Genomic DNA, 15,713 nt, shown 5'->3' with positions numbered 1-15,713 from the left:
GTTTTTGATTAGTCTGGTTTTATTGAGTGAACAGAATAAAAGCATCACTTTGTTAAACAGAAATATGAAACACTCTCCAAGCAGTTGAAAATGTACATTTATATCCGCCACGAGACACATTTTATAAGGAAAGGCAAAACTTATATAAATATCATATGTGAGCGTGTATGTAAAATATAACAGTATATATTAAAAAGTGCACAATTTCTCTGATTCAAGACCAGAGTATTTCCTTTTGTCTGTTAACAGTATAATTCTGTACACAATTAGAGAGAATGGGGCAAAATATTGTGTTAAGTGCTTAGCATGCCTTTGATTGGTGATAATATAACTGTCAAGAATTATATTTAAAAATACATCAAATAAAATTGTCAATGCTCTAAAGATGAATCCAGAGTTAAGTTTGACACTTTGGCACATTTCTAACCAGTCTACAGGATAAAATTAACCCCAAAGAATGAGACCGGTGTGAGCAGGTGTTTGGTATCCAGCCGGCCAATAAACTGCAGCAAACAGAAAATCAGCAGTTGAGCACTTTTCGTTCAGCTTCTGGGCTGGTAAGCCTTCAGATTAAAACTAAATGTCATGATCCCACATCGGTCACACTACAACTTCTCTTCATGTAAGTCATAGTTTTTCCCACGATGGATCTAAGCCTGTGCTGTCCTCATTTGCTCGAAGCCTTTTCCATAGATGAGCGCAGTGGAAGAGTGCCCTCTGCCCAAGAGTCGGGGTACTGCATCATCTTGTGCCACAGACTGAGTTCCTCGCCAACAGAGTCCATTTCAACTTCCTCTTTTCCCATTTTGACAGTGGCTGCAGGAGTCAACATGAGACAACAAAGACACAGTTAGAGCAAAGTGTGTTATCTGTTATTGACAGCATTTCCTCATTCTCAACTTCCACACACAATGAAAACAACGTGGAATCCCTGTATAAATGTATAAAGTGTCCTTCAACTAGAAAACACTAGATGTAGTATTTATTTGTCTTTCATTCATTGGAAAAAAAGTGGTTTAGTTCAGGGCTTTCTACACATTTAAAACAAGAGTGTCAACAGATTGTTACTCATAGGAGTGGTATAAGAAACACACATTTACTGAGAAAAGGAGAAATATATGAGTCATTATTGCAAATTTGCCCTGACAGCCATGTGAAAAAAAGAAAACATTTCAGGATTAATTAAATTGTAACTTTTACAGTTTCCAGAGCTGAGGCGAACTCCTCCCAGGAACTCGTTGTTCAGCATCTCTTTGTCCCACACCGTCAGCTCCAGACACATCCCCTTCAGCTGCTCCAGAGTCAGATCCTTGTACACAATTGTGTGGTCATAGTGGGGGTTCAGATTCTTCTTCACAACCGGAGTCTTCCTCTTTGTCGTCTTTGCCTTGGTTGGGAACAAATACCTGCAGTGCCACAAACGCAGCATTAGTCTTGAAGAGAAGAAAACACTTGTGCATGGAGAGATAGTTTGGAGGGAATATCACTAACCCCTTTACGAAGCTGTCTGAGGTGCCCCCTGGTTTTATTGCCATCAAATTCTTTGCCTCTTTAATTAGAACATGCAGTTCTCCTCCTTCCTCACTTCGCTGCTTTTTTCCTGTGGAGAAGAGAAAAACTTCAGGCAAAGTCAAACACAAACAGAGAAGCATGCAGTTTTCTTCGTGTCGTCTCACCTTTTACTCTCTCAGCTGCGGGTTTTTTAGGTTGGACGTACTTCAGAGAGATGACCAGCTCTCCTTTGTTTTGAACAAAAGCAGAAGCTGGCACAGCATAGGACGCCTGACAGAGACGGGTACAATGTATTTAGAAAGGCAAGAACCCAAAACACATGAATCTTAATACTTCTATGGCTGCAGTTTCTTAGCATACACCTCCTGTAAGTAGGTCTGTAGTAGTTGAGCTCTTCCTCCCACAGCTAATCAAGCTCAGCTTATTTAGACCTTTAGGTCACTCACTCTGGTTTTAAACAGGTTAAAGTTTTGACATTGTCTGATCAGCAATTATCCGCAGGCTCAACTTCAACTGAAAAAACAGACTCATGTACATAAACTAACATTGCAGTCACATATATCTTGCATCTCTGTAACATCCCTTTTCGTTAGTTTCAAAAGGGACGCTAATAGGGCGGCTGTGGCTCGGTGGGTAAAGTCATTGTCTCTCAACTGGAAGGTCGAGGGCTCGATCCCCAGCTCCTACGAGCAACATGTCCGATGTGTCCTTGGGCAAGACACTTAACCCTGCTCTGTCAGGGTGTTTGCAGTTCACTGCTCCTGTGGTCGAATGCTTGGTGCGCTAATTGCCCCTCTGGGATAAATAGAGTTTCTAAAAAAAAAAAAAAATAGCCAAGCGCTTGCATCGCACGCCCGATGTACACAGGTCCTCATCACTCCAAATGTTACATGTGATTTGTTTGGGTTTTAGCTCCAGTTTCTCAGATCTACCTTCGCCATGAGAGCCATGCGGTCCTCGTATGGGGAGCTAAGGTCCCTGCTGTCCAAAGGGATCTCCACCTCCCCCAGGAAGGTGTTGCGGCTGAGGCGACCGTGATGCCAGACTGATATGAGCATAGAGCGGGTGAACAGCTGGGAGCGACCGATGGAGTACTGTTGGAGGAAAGTGAGGGAGAGAAGATGGGATGGATGAAAGGCCCGTCTCAGTGCAGTTACATTGGTGGAGAAGACGATGTAATAAGCGTGCTGAGGGAAATGTTCTAATCTTCAGTGTCAACAACCATCACAAGGCCTCTACAGGTGTGGTCATAATCAGCAGCAGACATGAGCTGCCATGACGGGTGTAAAAGAGACGTTTACCTTCAGTGTTTCATTGTAAACCGGGTTCACACTGTTTCTCTTGATGCTGGTTTTCCTCTTGCTCTGTCGAGATTTGTCAGGAAGTAGATAACATTTTACATAACTGGAACACAAAAAAAATAAATAATTAGTGCTCTCCTGCAAAGGGCTTGAGCTGCATTTTTTTTTTAAAGAAAACAAAATGTTGACATTCAATTTCCTGTGAAGCTAAAGTAACCACAGCTGGGATGTGATTATGGTGACTTTGTAAACACAGAAACCAGTAATCTACACTGATCAAAGCTGTGTTAACATAACGCAGAAAGATGTGAGCGTGTGTGTTTGTGCAGGAGAAAGACGTGCCAGAGTTGATGTTTTGTTTTAGCATGAAGTCAAAAAAGAAAGAAAAATCTTGATCTTACGGGTTGGAAAGATGCCTTGAGGTATCGCCGTGAGCCAGCCCGTGGCACTCTTTGATGAACACCTGGAGGCTCTGGATTTGTTCATCGTAGCTCAAGGAGAAAGTGACGTCTCCGCTCACCTCCACGCTGTCAAAGTCTCCTGCTTCACTGTAAATACTCATCATGCTGCCCAGCGTGCTCTGAAGAAACCAGACACTTCGTCAAAGTGGTTATTGTCTTTGTTTCAAGTTTTACTCATGACAAATATTTAAAGAAAAATTATGTAGTGGCAATTTTGCTTAAAAATCCTTTTGCCACTTCTTGCAGGACTAGAAGGTTTCTGACTCGTGCTTTGAAGACGTATTTCAAAAAAAAATCCAAAAATGAAATGAGGCAGGTTTAAAATGAAACAAAAGACAATTTATTCCTTATCAAAAAAGGGCAGGTTGCATCGTGAAAAACTTTAAATTAAAACAACAAAGATGGTCAGAAAAAGTGTGGCTCCTTCTCCTGCTCATATTAACGATCAAGCGCTTTATGACAGCGGGATCAAACCAAGCATTTAACCACAGACCCACTATGAATCCAAAAAGCCTCCAAAACTGACAAATATAAGAAACATAAATGAATTCCTATGCATAATTATGTTAATTAGAAATGTTTAAATACAAAATAATACAAATGCTGCAAAATATATTACTCTGTCCTCTATGGCTCTAACACATTATCTAATGGTTTAAAGCTGTAGGTCACAGAAAAATTGAAATAAAAGTAAGACAGCCTGAAGCAAAAAAAGAAGAAAAAGAAAAGAGGCACAGGTCAAGATGTTTCTGCAAATATCTGAAGGTAAAGCACGGATAAAGACAGCTACTGTTCATGCTCTCACTCTGGATCGAGCCTTTGGCAGCTATTTAAACCCTTTGGTAGACTTTAATCATAAATGTTACACTTCCTTTCTTGCTGGAGGAAATCCTGAGGTTGGAGATGTTCAATCAGATTTTAAATCACTTCCGTTCTGAGAGCAGTAATGAGCTGTTCTTCAAAGAGCCGTTAGAGATCTGATGCCGGCTGTGAGAATTTTTTATACTCTACCTTGGAGTCTTGCAGGCTGGAGGAGCTGGAAGCCAGCGTCCGCTTATGAAAGTTAACCAAGCTGTCAATATCTTCGTCCTCCTCTCTGTCTTCCTGTGGCATCAAATACACATTAAAGTCAATGATGTACACACAAGCTAAAAGAGGATGGGCTTTTTTAGATTCTTGCTCCTGGCAGAAAAATGCAACGATCACACAGAATATAATCAACTGTAAATATTAATGGACGAAGCCTGAGTGACGTCAGCCATCGATTTTTTTTAATTTTTTTTATACCAGGCTGTTAACTTAACGGTTTATTTAAGGTGATTTTGAAATTCCCCACTGGCTTCAAGATGGGAGGTGGCCTCTTGGAAATAACCCACAACTAAAGAAGCATTCAACTTGGAGAAAGTCTCAATCGAACAGAAAAGAATAAAGCCATTAAACACGTTTCTTTTTGACTTCCAGTTGCTCTGAAACTCTGACTTTAAATACCGTTTTGGTTGGATTATCTAATGACATTCGAAACGTAACAATATGACACCACATGGCCACACTTTCGTACCTGTATGTCTAGACCTGGTACGGACTGGCTTCGGTTGCCCATCGAGGCCTCTGATGCCTCAGGTCTATTACGCAGGTCCAGTGTTGACACATACTCTATTACAAACATTGAAAATGTTATCTTTTATTCAGCAGAAATTCATGCAATGTTTTAATAAGACTCTGGCAGAAAAACATCAAAGAGAGGGATTTAAAAAGAAGCTGACCAGGAGGGCCTGGAGCTCGTCTGATGCTCTTTTTGAAGAGTCGATCAACTTCCAACTCAGGGCCCTGACTGACGGAGCTTTCCTCTGGGGCCTACAGCAAGAAGACCGAGTCAGAGAACGAAGGATGAAAGTCTTGAGACAGAAACATGAAAGTGTCATCTGAAAGCATCGTACAGTGTTGGCTTCTGTGCTGGAGCCTCCATCGCTGACTACATCTGTTTTCACAGGGAGGGTCACGCTGCAAACACTGGCTCCATCTGGGCTGGATTGACGGGAGCGAATCTCCCTCCTGTGTGATGATACAACTATTAATAATGAAATACTCAAAATCACAAGTCTGCCATCAAACTTGTAAAATAGGTACAATTTTCAGACATTATAATGCAGGGATTTGACATATTACATACAAATATTTATTAGTGTCGGATTCAAATGAGCTTTCTGTGCAAACAGGAAACAGTGCTAGAAGTGAGCCACATGCATGGGTTACTGATTTAACTAGAGTGCTGTCCTGTTCATAATTTACAAATGTTGCTTTCCATTACATTGGTGAGAACTGCACTGATTGATTATTATTGTCTATCGCAGCAGAACAACGACAAAGTACAAGGTCCCACTCACAATAAACTCAACTCCTCTCAGGTTAAGGCTGAATGAAAACTATACTGCCCTACACATCACATCATTCGGAATTGTTTTAATCGTTTCCCACTGCAACAACTTTTTGTAAAAGGAAAACAAGAAGTTTATCATTTCAAACCAGTTAATATACTTGATTTGATTTGTCTAATACCCTGACCAGATGTTTGAAGAAGCCACACGCAGCACTTCCTGTTACTTTAAGTCTGACCACAGTGTTTGTGACTTGACATCACTACAGGTGAGCTTACCTTGGCGGCTCAGGGGTCGCACGGCTGGACTCGGTCTTTGTTTCAATGCTTATTATGCTGGCATTTCCTGCAGACCCTGTGTCACTGCGTGTAGGCTTTGGCTCAACATTCTCCTTTGATTCAAATGACTGCCTTGAAGATATTGATCCTGAGTTATTGCTTTGATGACTGTCAAAATAAAATATGATAAAAAAAAAAGGTTGATCCAATCTTAATCTGTTTGACATGTTTGCATTTTTCTAAAAGTGACAAAATTGGTTTGAATGATGACGTCAAACCCTTTGTTTTCCAGCTGATTTTTCTGTCTGGCTCGGGGGACAGGATGGGGCTGGTCTGCATTCATTTCAGCACTTCTCAGTAACACCTCTCCTGTTGTCTCGCGCTTCTTCACTACAACACAGAACATAACGTTTGAGAACACCCCTGTATCAGTCATACAAAAAGCTATCATAGCACTGCAGCTGTTACTATTACACTCCTGTTGCTGTTGAGTGACATTCCTCTGATTGTGCTCAGCTCATTCTGCCCACACGAGAGAACTGTTTACATTCCAGTTGAAGAGTTGATACCCACTTCCTGTTCCTGTACTCACACTGAGGGCCCTTTTTCATGGAGACTCTCACTAAGTCGTGTCCAGGCGTTGTGGAGAAACGGTTCACTCTTTGGTCGAAGAACCAGTCACCCGTCATTTTCTTTATGTCCCTGAAATCCAACATGACTAGATTTATATGCCATAAATGTTTTTTCAGAGATGCATCTACTACAAGGTCACCACATACTGTGACTGGACATTTTCAGTGATGTTTAATGTAAAGACATGTACGCAGGTTTGTTATTATGCAAACAATAGTCATTTAAGAGACTGGAGGAACTCATTTGTGGCTGCTTTCTGTTGACAGGTGGTGTCAGACACAGGCGGTTAGGTGGTTCAAATTCAAAATGACATAATCCTAGCAGTCCCAATGTTTTGATGCGGACATTTGCTAAAATATGATTATTATGGATGTAAATGAAAAGCATGAACAAAAGCAGTCCCTTACGACTCTTTGGCACACACACTGCACAGCCAGGATCCTTCCGGGAGGTCTATTCGGCAGCTGCTGCACACTTTGTGGTTGCACATCTTACACTGGCTGGAGGAAATGGACAGTCGACTCAGAGGTTCCTGGCATCTGCCACAACTGCGCTGACTGTATCGTCCACTGCCACGCTTGGCTCCCTTCCTCTTGATATCAAGCAGCTCTGTCTTCAACTTCCTGAGACAGCGCGCACACACACAGAAACACACTGATAAGAAGCGGGAGGCAAACATTTAAGAAAACCTTTCAGAGGTCCAGTCCCTACAGGACGTTTTAAAATTTTAACATTCAGTTGTTTTTTCTCTCCACCTTCAAACACGAACTTCAACTCACAGAGAAATTAAAAACAACTGTAAACTTATCATTAGATAGAATAAATTAAATATCTCTATATGGTAAATTCTTTCAAAATTCCCAAACATGATAATGGGAGTCAGTATAATTAACTTGATGAACCTGCATACTTGCTCAAAATCCACAACATTTTGACCAGAGGTCTTCTTCTTCGGGTGATAGTTTTGCAAAATGGGGGCCACACCCATATACATATATACACACACACACACACACACACACACACACACACACACACACATGTATATATATATATATATATATAAATCTACATGTACGTAACGTGTAGGTGTTAAATGCTTGACCACACCTGGGATCATAGTAGCTACCAGCCTATTGGTGGAGAAATCTACATCTGATCATAAATGGGTGTGGCCTCCATTTTTCAGTAAAAAAATATTTGTGGCTTTCAAGCAAGTATCAATCATTCCTCGTCTGCTGTTTATTGAATTACCCGACACCTACGTGATATGTGTATAACCCAACCTTGTCCATTTGTCCATGCTGACAGAAACTGGAGTTGAGGATCATTATGAATGTTAATACTTTGTTCATAAAATATCACGGCATAAGTACTAATTTAGCTCAGTTTACCAAACATCTTGCTGCAATTCTTAATGTTGACAAAAGAGCAATGCAGGATACTTTCTCTGACAACTGTGGACAAATGAGATTAAAGTTTAGACTTGTCAACATTAGACAAACTAGAATAACCGCTCCAAAGTTGGTACTGTATGCCTCCAATCAGTCACGTTACAGTTCACATACAACACTGTCTGTTCTGGTGTGTTTGTGGATTTCTCTGAATATTTGAAAGATTACATTTCCCAAAAACCAAATCAACAGAATACGTAGTCCTATAAAACAAGGGGAAAGAGCGTCTCGTTCTCTCTCTCACTGTTATTTTGCATGTGACTGTCAGTAGACCCCCTGTCTCTACAGCCTAACTAAGAGGTATGTGAGGGGTACAAGGGGTCGATTATCCACTAATCCATCACTGCGGCATCGATTTTCCAGGACATTATGATGTCACAGTGAAGTCGTCACTGACCTTTGGGTAAAAATGTCATGGCTTCATCAATTTATCTGACGAGACATTTATGTGAACTTGTGTCGTGATCAGCCTTTAAATTTATCAGTCATGGTCAAAACACGTTCAGTTGTGACGCCAACTCTAAAATCTATTCGATTCAATCTATGTGGTTGTTTGTGCAAAATGTACCTCACAATATGGTTACTAATGGAATATTTTAAGGTGAGAGGTTCGAAATAAAAATCTGAAAAAAAGGAAAGTTCTCAGATAAATCATGAATAAAAATCACAATCTCACAAATGTGACTCCCTATCTGGAAGCGAATGGCTTGTGTAACCCAAAATGTGTTAAAATAAGGTCAATATGTCAAATATGACATACTCACCGCACACGCAGGTCCTCAGCCTGCCTCAGTTCCTCATCCCGTCGCAACACCTCCAGGATGAGCTCCTGCTCTGACTCTGACAGGAATCCCACATTGATCATGTCTGCGGCCTGGGGCATTGTGCCTAGAATTGTCAGTGCAGGTTTACCGCCTCAGCACTGAAATCGTTGCATAAATAAACTCTCCTGAAAAAAAAGAAGAAAAAAAAATGAAAGAATTTAAATTATTGCTGGAAAGGGTAAAAATTCTTGCTTACTGCAAAAAAAAAAGCTAACTAAAATTCACAATGAGTCAAATCTAGAAAGATTAAAGAGATGAGCAACTATTTATTTTACTTCACTTTAGAAAAGTCTGTTTTTCTGTTCTGTCCCAGAAGCAACCAAAGCACATCTCTGAAGCAAAAAGAGGAACTTCGTGACTCAATGCCATGGAGTGATGAAAATATAGATGTAGGCACGCAGAAACAGCTGTGTATCCTCATAAACGTGGATTATAGACAACTAGATGAAGTTTGTCTGCTGTTGTCTTCCTTGCAGTGAAGCCACAGTATCAACTTGATGACTGGCTGGTTTAGAAATACAAGAGGAGAAGCCTCCTTCTCCCAAGTCCATCATTCAAAAAAACATGTCCCATGGGAATCTATACAGTCACAAAGCAAACAGAGATTGAGCTTTAAAAAATGTTTTTTTTTTGCAGTCCTGAGAGAAGAGGAATTAGACCTCATCATTTTTGCATTCCCTGAATGATAAATGACTCATAGAGACCAGGATGCTGGAGGATTTTAAAATCCCACAGCAAAGCCTCTGCAAGGGTGAATGCTTGTTTTGAAAAGGACGGGCAAACACAACATGGACTTGGCTATCACGCAGGTTCCCACCCTCTAAGGACACAGAGAACCGGGTGGAGCTCAGCAGCTTATCCATTTGCTTAAGCCATCAAGTCATCTGTCAGGTTCCCAACTAAAACGTTATGCTTCATTTAAATGACATCAAAGGGGAATTATAGTGAGGGGAATTGTATCTCTAAAGTAACTAACAGGTGTGGGGACATGAAATTTTACAAAGCATGCAAAAAACCAAAGATCTTCTTTCCTCATCGTTTGAACGCCTGCAGTCAAATAAGTTAGAGTAGTATTAATAGTATTAATACTTAGCAACTAATGACAACTTGTGTGGCTAAGTTAACCCTCAAGGAAATGACGCATGCGTCTCAAACAGATGACAGAGATAATACATTACGAACAGAGGCAATCATTCCTAAACACAGCACAAAGACAGAATAATGTCGTTTGAAATTATTTTCAGCCGAAGAATGGGCTAGAAGAAGCACTGTTTGAGTTTCTGTATATTGCAAATATCAACAATGTGATTGAGCTTTAACAACAACAAAAAGTAGTTCCAAAGTTATGCGATAGCAGGAAAACATTTTCTCCCCTCTCATGAAATGAAATGTGTCGAAATTCAGATTCACAAATGAAAGATGAGTTGCTCCGGTTTAAATGTAATCCGTTCATTTACTCGATCAATGTGTTCATGACATGTTGCTTTGCAGAGCTGGTAAAGCCGGAAGATTTTTTCGAAAGCCTATTGAACTTCTTTACCTTGTGTTTTAGTTGAAATCCGGTGACAATAATACAAAATCTAGCTCACTGAAGACTACTTGAAGCACCTGTTGTTAAAAGTCGAGCTCACCCTGCTGCACGGCTCGTGTCGTCGTCCAGGCAACGACATCGAGATCCTGGCAGAAAACACGTCCACGTTGTGAAAAGCAGCACGCTAATTTTGCATTTCCAAACAATTAAATTTCCGTGTTTAAAAAAAACAACACTAAAACTGGTTTACTCACTTTCCTTATCAGCTACGATCATATCCCTACCCTCCCACTTCTTCTTTTAGTCTCCTCTCCAAAAGTGACTGAGTGCACTGGAGGAGTCCCGACTACCGGAAGACTGGGAAAGTTTTGCTGCAGACAGGCAGGCAGGAGCGAGTCTCCACTTTTTCCATGACAGGTGCATTTCCTCAGCTCTATTTACCAAAGAGGGCTGGTGGTGGAAAAATTAACCCATTGAAACTGTCTAATAATTAGCCCCGTTCTCCTTTCCCAAGACAGCAACACAATGGCCTAACTTGTTGGTTTAAAATACTAGACAGAGAGGAAGTCTAGGACTCTTACCTTTTTTGCTTCTGAATTGAAAATGGCAATCCAAGAAGAGTTTATAGCTAATACACGCCTTTATTCATGGAAACGCTTGAGCAAAGTAATGGTTGAAAAACAGTCTTGGTAATTAAACAAAATGTCAATGGACCTATAAAATCTCATTATGAAAGCCTAACAGTCTGAGAGAATAAATCTCTGGTATCTATGAAATCTGTGTGAGGATTTTTTTATTTTTTTTACTCTCAAATGGGAATTTCTCAAAGTATTCCATTGCATGCATAATCCAATTAAAATATATTAATCTGCCTAAAACGTTTGAATTTGACCCAACTCAACCCATACACCCTCAAGTGACACTCAAGCTTACTGACTGGGGAAAGACTGAGTTGGGGATTTCTAGACTGTATTTTATATGATAAACACATAAGAGAAAACTCATGTTGGCCATCACTCTAACAGTGGTCTGCCAGAACAGCTTCAGTACTCCTGGGGATAGATTTCTACTGGATGGATTAACACCATTCATCCAGAAGATACTCCCTTATTAGGGTCCACGGTTGACCACAGATGTTTTCGTGGGTTCAGACCTGATGACTGTCAAGACCACATCATGTGATTCACACCATTTCCATATGCATGAAAACATTCAGTGAGCCTCCATGTATGGAAGAATCTGCATTCTGTTCCTCAACTCTTTGACTCAGACTTTGCCCTTAACTTCACACCGTTCTCAAATATGACAGCAACAGATACTGGACTTTATTTCCCCAGAGCTTCCCCAGAGGTGGTAATTGTTTAATTAACACCAAGATGCAAAGAGAGTTGTCTTAATATGAAATGCTTTATAAAATACATGCACTGGATTCAAGCTCCAAAGACGTAGTGTATTGGTATATCAATGTAATAAAAACTGTTTGTTAATGAACCAACATACTCAACTTAAGAATCCTTTATTAGAGTATATCTGTTTGTGTGTTGTACAACTGCTAGAGTTATGAGGAGCGAATGAAGGTTATGTTCAGTGCTCAGCTTAGTTTGTCCTGCAAAGAGGGTCTAGTGATTTAACAATGGGTTGAGATTGTTAAAACATTAAGGCGTCCCTTGAGCCTGGCACTCCTTCTCTAGAGGAGCAGTCCAGTGAAAAACAAGACTGTGGTTGTGGTAAAACGTTGCACGTCCCTGATGTTTTTAAAACAGCATGGGAGTGAGGCAGGCTGCGTCTTAGCTTGGGGAACCTGCCCATGACAAATAAAGGTGTATGAAAACATTGCGGCATCTGACAGATGAAATAATCACATCGGTTGGAGTACTGTTCAGCTTCTGTACACAGTTTAAAATGTATGTTATTTAATGACGCTCAGTATCTATCACAGCGTAAGATGGTCTGCATTCCAAGTCCAGCACTAGATGGTTCACATGAGGTGCATATGACTTCACATGTTCTATGTGCTGGATGTTTGTTATCCATGTTTTACCACTGATGTCCTTTAAATGAGAGCGGATGTGGTTTGCCGTGTCATCAGCCCAAGCCTGCCAAACCTCTCTGTCACTTGTCTTTCCAGAAATCCTCTGGGTGATGTCATCAGATGCTGGAAAGTTTGCTGTGTTCGGGAATGGTGAGGTGACGTTCTGGTGAATGTGCAAAATGCCACCAGTGGATTTCTTCAGCAGCCTGCAGGCGACAGGCCAGCTGTCCTTGGAGCTCGGGATGAGACCCAGATTCACTCTGTCAGCAATGTCACTTAGCTGGAGCTGAAAAATAATATAAAACAAGCTATTTAATGTTGCCATGTACATTCTTTTCCTTAAAATGTTTTAGAAACTTCCCTTTCAGCATCTTTTTTTGTTGTGAGTTTTGCTAAAGGCCAATGATGTACAAGGATTTTACCTGTGAAATGTTTGGTCATCTAGAAATAGGATGCAGAAAATGAGGTTGCACATTGATATCTTAAAGTAAAGAAACAAGTGCTGTTCAAAAGGAGGTGATAAAGAACAATAAGAGGCCTCTCATGTCCTGAATTTTGCAGATAGTAGTATGTGAAAATTCTAAACAATACATGTCCCACAAGTGTAATGGTATGCACAGGAATAAAAACATTACTTGTCTGTTGTCTCCTTGGTGAACAGTGCAGCGGTCAGACACCCTGTTTGACACAAGGTTTTTTCTTAAAGCTTCAACTGCGTCAGGGTTCCACTCACAAGCGTGAACGTGATGGGCCCCCGCGTGTACCAGATATGGAAGGGTGAAGTATCCAATACCTAACACAAGGCACAGTTGTCACCATTTATTACAGCTAAAGACAGAGAGGCTTAAAAACAAAAGACATAAACACAATGGGTCAGTTTTTAGAGAAGGGACTACACCACAATCAGGACTCAAGACTACATTTAGAGATAGCCAATCCACCATCTTTCAGTATGAACCCCCGACAAAGTGTAAAGATCTGTTACAGAATGATAATTATCCCACCTGCATACAAATCAACCACAGTCTGCCCTCTGCAGTCAAACGTTGCCACTCGGATCTTCTCCGTTATGTTTCCAGCTGAGAACATGCATTTTGTCACATCAAACTCGTAGCTGAAAACAAAAATGTGAAAACTTTAGAAGTTCAGACTGGTTCTTGTCCGAGTGAAGGCAAAGCAAGGCAGCTTTATTCATAGAAAACATTTAATATGCAAAGGTCGACAAACTGCGCTGTAGAGAGAAATTAAAACAATACAGAAATAAACATTAACAAATGAAATCCAACCAAAAGGAACAAGTCTAAATAAAATACAATAACAAAGAAACAATTGTAATAGAGCATTTTGCTTTTGGAATATTAAACTAGAAGGTTTGAAAAGAAAAGGTTTTCAGTCTGGATTTAAAGCTGCCATTGTTACTACCGTTACCATTAGTCCCTTTTCCAGTGCTCCCTTAACGACTTGTCGAGATCTGGACATGTGTAAAATCAATTCTGTGCCTCTCCAGCATCCAGAGTACATATGTTGAAACTGCAACGATACAGGCCGTTCTTTTGGTTTTGGTTGGAACACTTATCGCTCAATTTCATATAAACTCAAGTAATAGCAAATAAATTACCTAGAAGTAGTAATGAAAGATATGTCCATGCTGCTGCCTAAGGCCTATTCAAGGAGAAAACACGTGTAAACTCAGCTTTACCTAATTCTGTTGTCGACATGTTGGACCCAGCTGTGCTCTCCCAACAGCATCGTCACCATGGGAGACCTAAATCCATCACTGGATATTCGACTAATCTTGGCTAGGCGCTGAGCCCCCAGTCCTTTGGCCACTGCACTCCACAGCTGTGGATCTTACATAAAGTAAAAATTGATCAATAAAAGTGCTAAAGAATGATCTTTTTACTCCTGGTAAAACAGTAACAGTACCCATGTTCTTCCACAGTGGCAGGTTAAAACACTTGTCTCCCAGCAGGATGAGGTCTCCATGCCTCTGGAAGCTACGAGGGAGGTCTGCCCTCAGCTCCTCCGACCATCTTTCACCATGACATTCAAACAGCTCCTGTAGGACGTTCTCGAGTTTCTTACTGCATGACTTTCCTTTACTCCTTTTAGACAACAGAGGAAACTGTGGAGAGAAAAAAAGAGACTGCAGGAGATCTATACAAAAAAAGTAATGGACTGTAGTCTAGTATTGTCCGTGTGTTGCACATGGTGTTACAGTAAAAATCTGCTTTTATTACCTGACTCCAAACCACTTCACAGGCATCGTCTGAAGCCACCATACTTCTGAGAGATTGCAGATCAACAAGTGACAGACAAGATGGCAAAATGGGCAAAAGGACAGTCTCATCCGAGTCTCTCATCAAACACAAACTCATGTCCAGAGCTCCTTTGGACTGAAGGCATTTTCTGTACGACGAGACATTCAAAAGGGTTCAATCCAGTTTGATAATAAAAAGCTATGCCACATACTTTAAGTGCACAGTTTATTTTCTGTATATCTTTGGTTCCTATGCTCACTGATAGCTCACTTAGCTGTTTACTCATAGGAGGCTCAGGCTGCTTACCTTAGTTTCTGCGCGTGACACTGAGACACGCGAAGACAAGGTGTCCCGTCCATGTCCAAGGAAACACACACATCCATAGTAATGGTTCAATGGTGATGGTTAAATCTGCAACGAAAATGTACAGGCTGCGGAATCTGTTCAATGACTACACAACGCGTGTTTCCAGTCGTGTCTTGATAGAGGACGTACCATTCAAAATATCAAACTTTATTTAAAACAAACGCGTATAATTTTGGTAAAGTTATGACGTTTTTTTTCTGTCCACATTGCCGATCTACATTTTATGTAATCTGTTAAATAACAATAAAAAAAATGTCACAACACCTTTATTTACGTTGTCGTTTCGACTATAAGGAGGACATGAAACGTTTGGACAAGTTTCTCATTAATGCCACCAGATGGAGACAAAAGGTTCAAAACCAGACCCAGAGAGGTGAGTAAATGTCAGATTTATGTACAGCGTCTTCATCTTTAACTAACCGGATAAACTATTTACATCTATGTACATTATATAGCCTGAAATTCTACAAGATTTCGGGCCATATTTCTATTTTCTTAATTGTATTTATCCTGATTTAAGCAGGGTGGACACACTCTTTTCCAGTGGTGCCCCAAAGCAAAACAAAAAAAATGAACTAAAATTACAATTTCTATAATACGTGCTTTTTAATACGATGTGAAATCAGAATTAGTTTTCTTGTCAAGTGAGTTTTGATTATAGCACTAAATTAATTCCACTTGATAT

General features: G+C 40.4%; 2 protein-coding genes across 6 annotated transcripts; both read right to left on the bottom strand.

The window, feature by feature from the left end:
* Position 1: 1 nt before the first annotated feature.
* Positions 2-10,854, bottom strand: sytl4 (synaptotagmin-like 4). 5 transcript variants are annotated; one of them, XM_079351678.1, is made up of 18 exons: positions 10,624-10,854; positions 10,379-10,515; positions 8,779-8,963; positions 6,968-7,183; positions 6,520-6,629; positions 6,206-6,317; positions 5,928-6,059; positions 5,212-5,326; positions 5,038-5,128; positions 4,833-4,927; positions 4,286-4,378; positions 3,215-3,393; positions 2,814-2,916; positions 2,445-2,606; positions 1,677-1,782; positions 1,492-1,600; positions 1,201-1,406; positions 2-816 (listed from the first exon to the last, which is right to left on the bottom strand). In XM_079351678.1, exons 3-18 carry the CDS (start codon positions 8,895-8,897, stop codon positions 668-670), a joined length of 2,097 nt encoding a protein of 698 aa, XP_079207804.1. In that variant the 5' UTR covers positions 8,898-8,963; positions 10,379-10,515; positions 10,624-10,854; the 3' UTR covers positions 2-667. The 5 variants fall into 5 exon arrangements, with proteins under 5 accessions (XP_079207804.1, XP_079207802.1, XP_079207803.1 ...); XM_079351676.1 differs by having other exon boundaries at positions 5,928-6,095; positions 10,447-10,515; positions 10,624-10,829; XM_079351677.1 differs by having other exon boundaries at positions 5,928-6,095; positions 10,470-10,515; positions 10,624-10,829.
* A 1,015-nt stretch (positions 10,855-11,869) lies between these two features.
* On the bottom strand, positions 11,870-15,147 carry trmt12 (tRNA methyltransferase 12 homolog). Its single transcript, XM_079351681.1, has 7 exons — positions 14,969-15,147; positions 14,642-14,810; positions 14,328-14,526; positions 14,101-14,251; positions 13,406-13,515; positions 13,037-13,194; positions 11,870-12,687 (listed from the first exon to the last, which is right to left on the bottom strand). The coding sequence occupies exons 1-7, from the start codon at positions 15,043-15,045 to the stop codon at positions 12,283-12,285; spliced, it is 1,269 nt and encodes a 422-aa protein (XP_079207807.1). The 5' UTR covers positions 15,046-15,147; the 3' UTR covers positions 11,870-12,282.
* Between the last annotated feature and the right edge of the window lie 566 nt (positions 15,148-15,713).

Source organism: Symphodus melops (assembly GCF_947650265.1).
Source record: "Symphodus melops genome assembly, chromosome: 9".
NCBI lineage: Eukaryota > Metazoa > Chordata > Actinopteri > Labriformes > Labridae > Symphodus > Symphodus melops.
This window is presented reverse-complemented; position numbering and strand designations above follow the sequence as displayed.

Coding starts and splice junctions, on each gene's coding strand:
- trmt12 (XM_079351681.1), bottom strand. CDS start 15,045: ATGGATGTGTGTGTTTCCTTGGACATGGACGGGACACCTTGTCTTCGC. Junction 13,195..13,405: donor TGTGGTTGATTTGTATGCAG/GTGGGATAATTA, acceptor GCCTTGTGTTAG/GTATTGGATACTTCACCCTT. Junction 12,688..13,036: donor ACCAAGGAGACAACAGACAA/GTAATGTTTTTA, acceptor ATTATTTTTCAG/CTCCAGCTAAGTGACATTGC.
- sytl4 (XM_079351676.1), bottom strand. CDS start 8,897: ATGCCCCAGGCCGCAGACATGATCAATGTGGGATTCCTGTCAGAGTCA. Junction 4,928..5,037: donor ACGAGCTCCAGGCCCTCCTG/GTCAGCTTCTTT, acceptor TGTTTGTAATAG/AGTATGTGTCAACACTGGAC. Junction 1,407..1,491: donor TCAGACAGCTTCGTAAAGGG/GTTAGTGATATT, acceptor GTGGCACTGCAG/GTATTTGTTCCCAACCAAGG.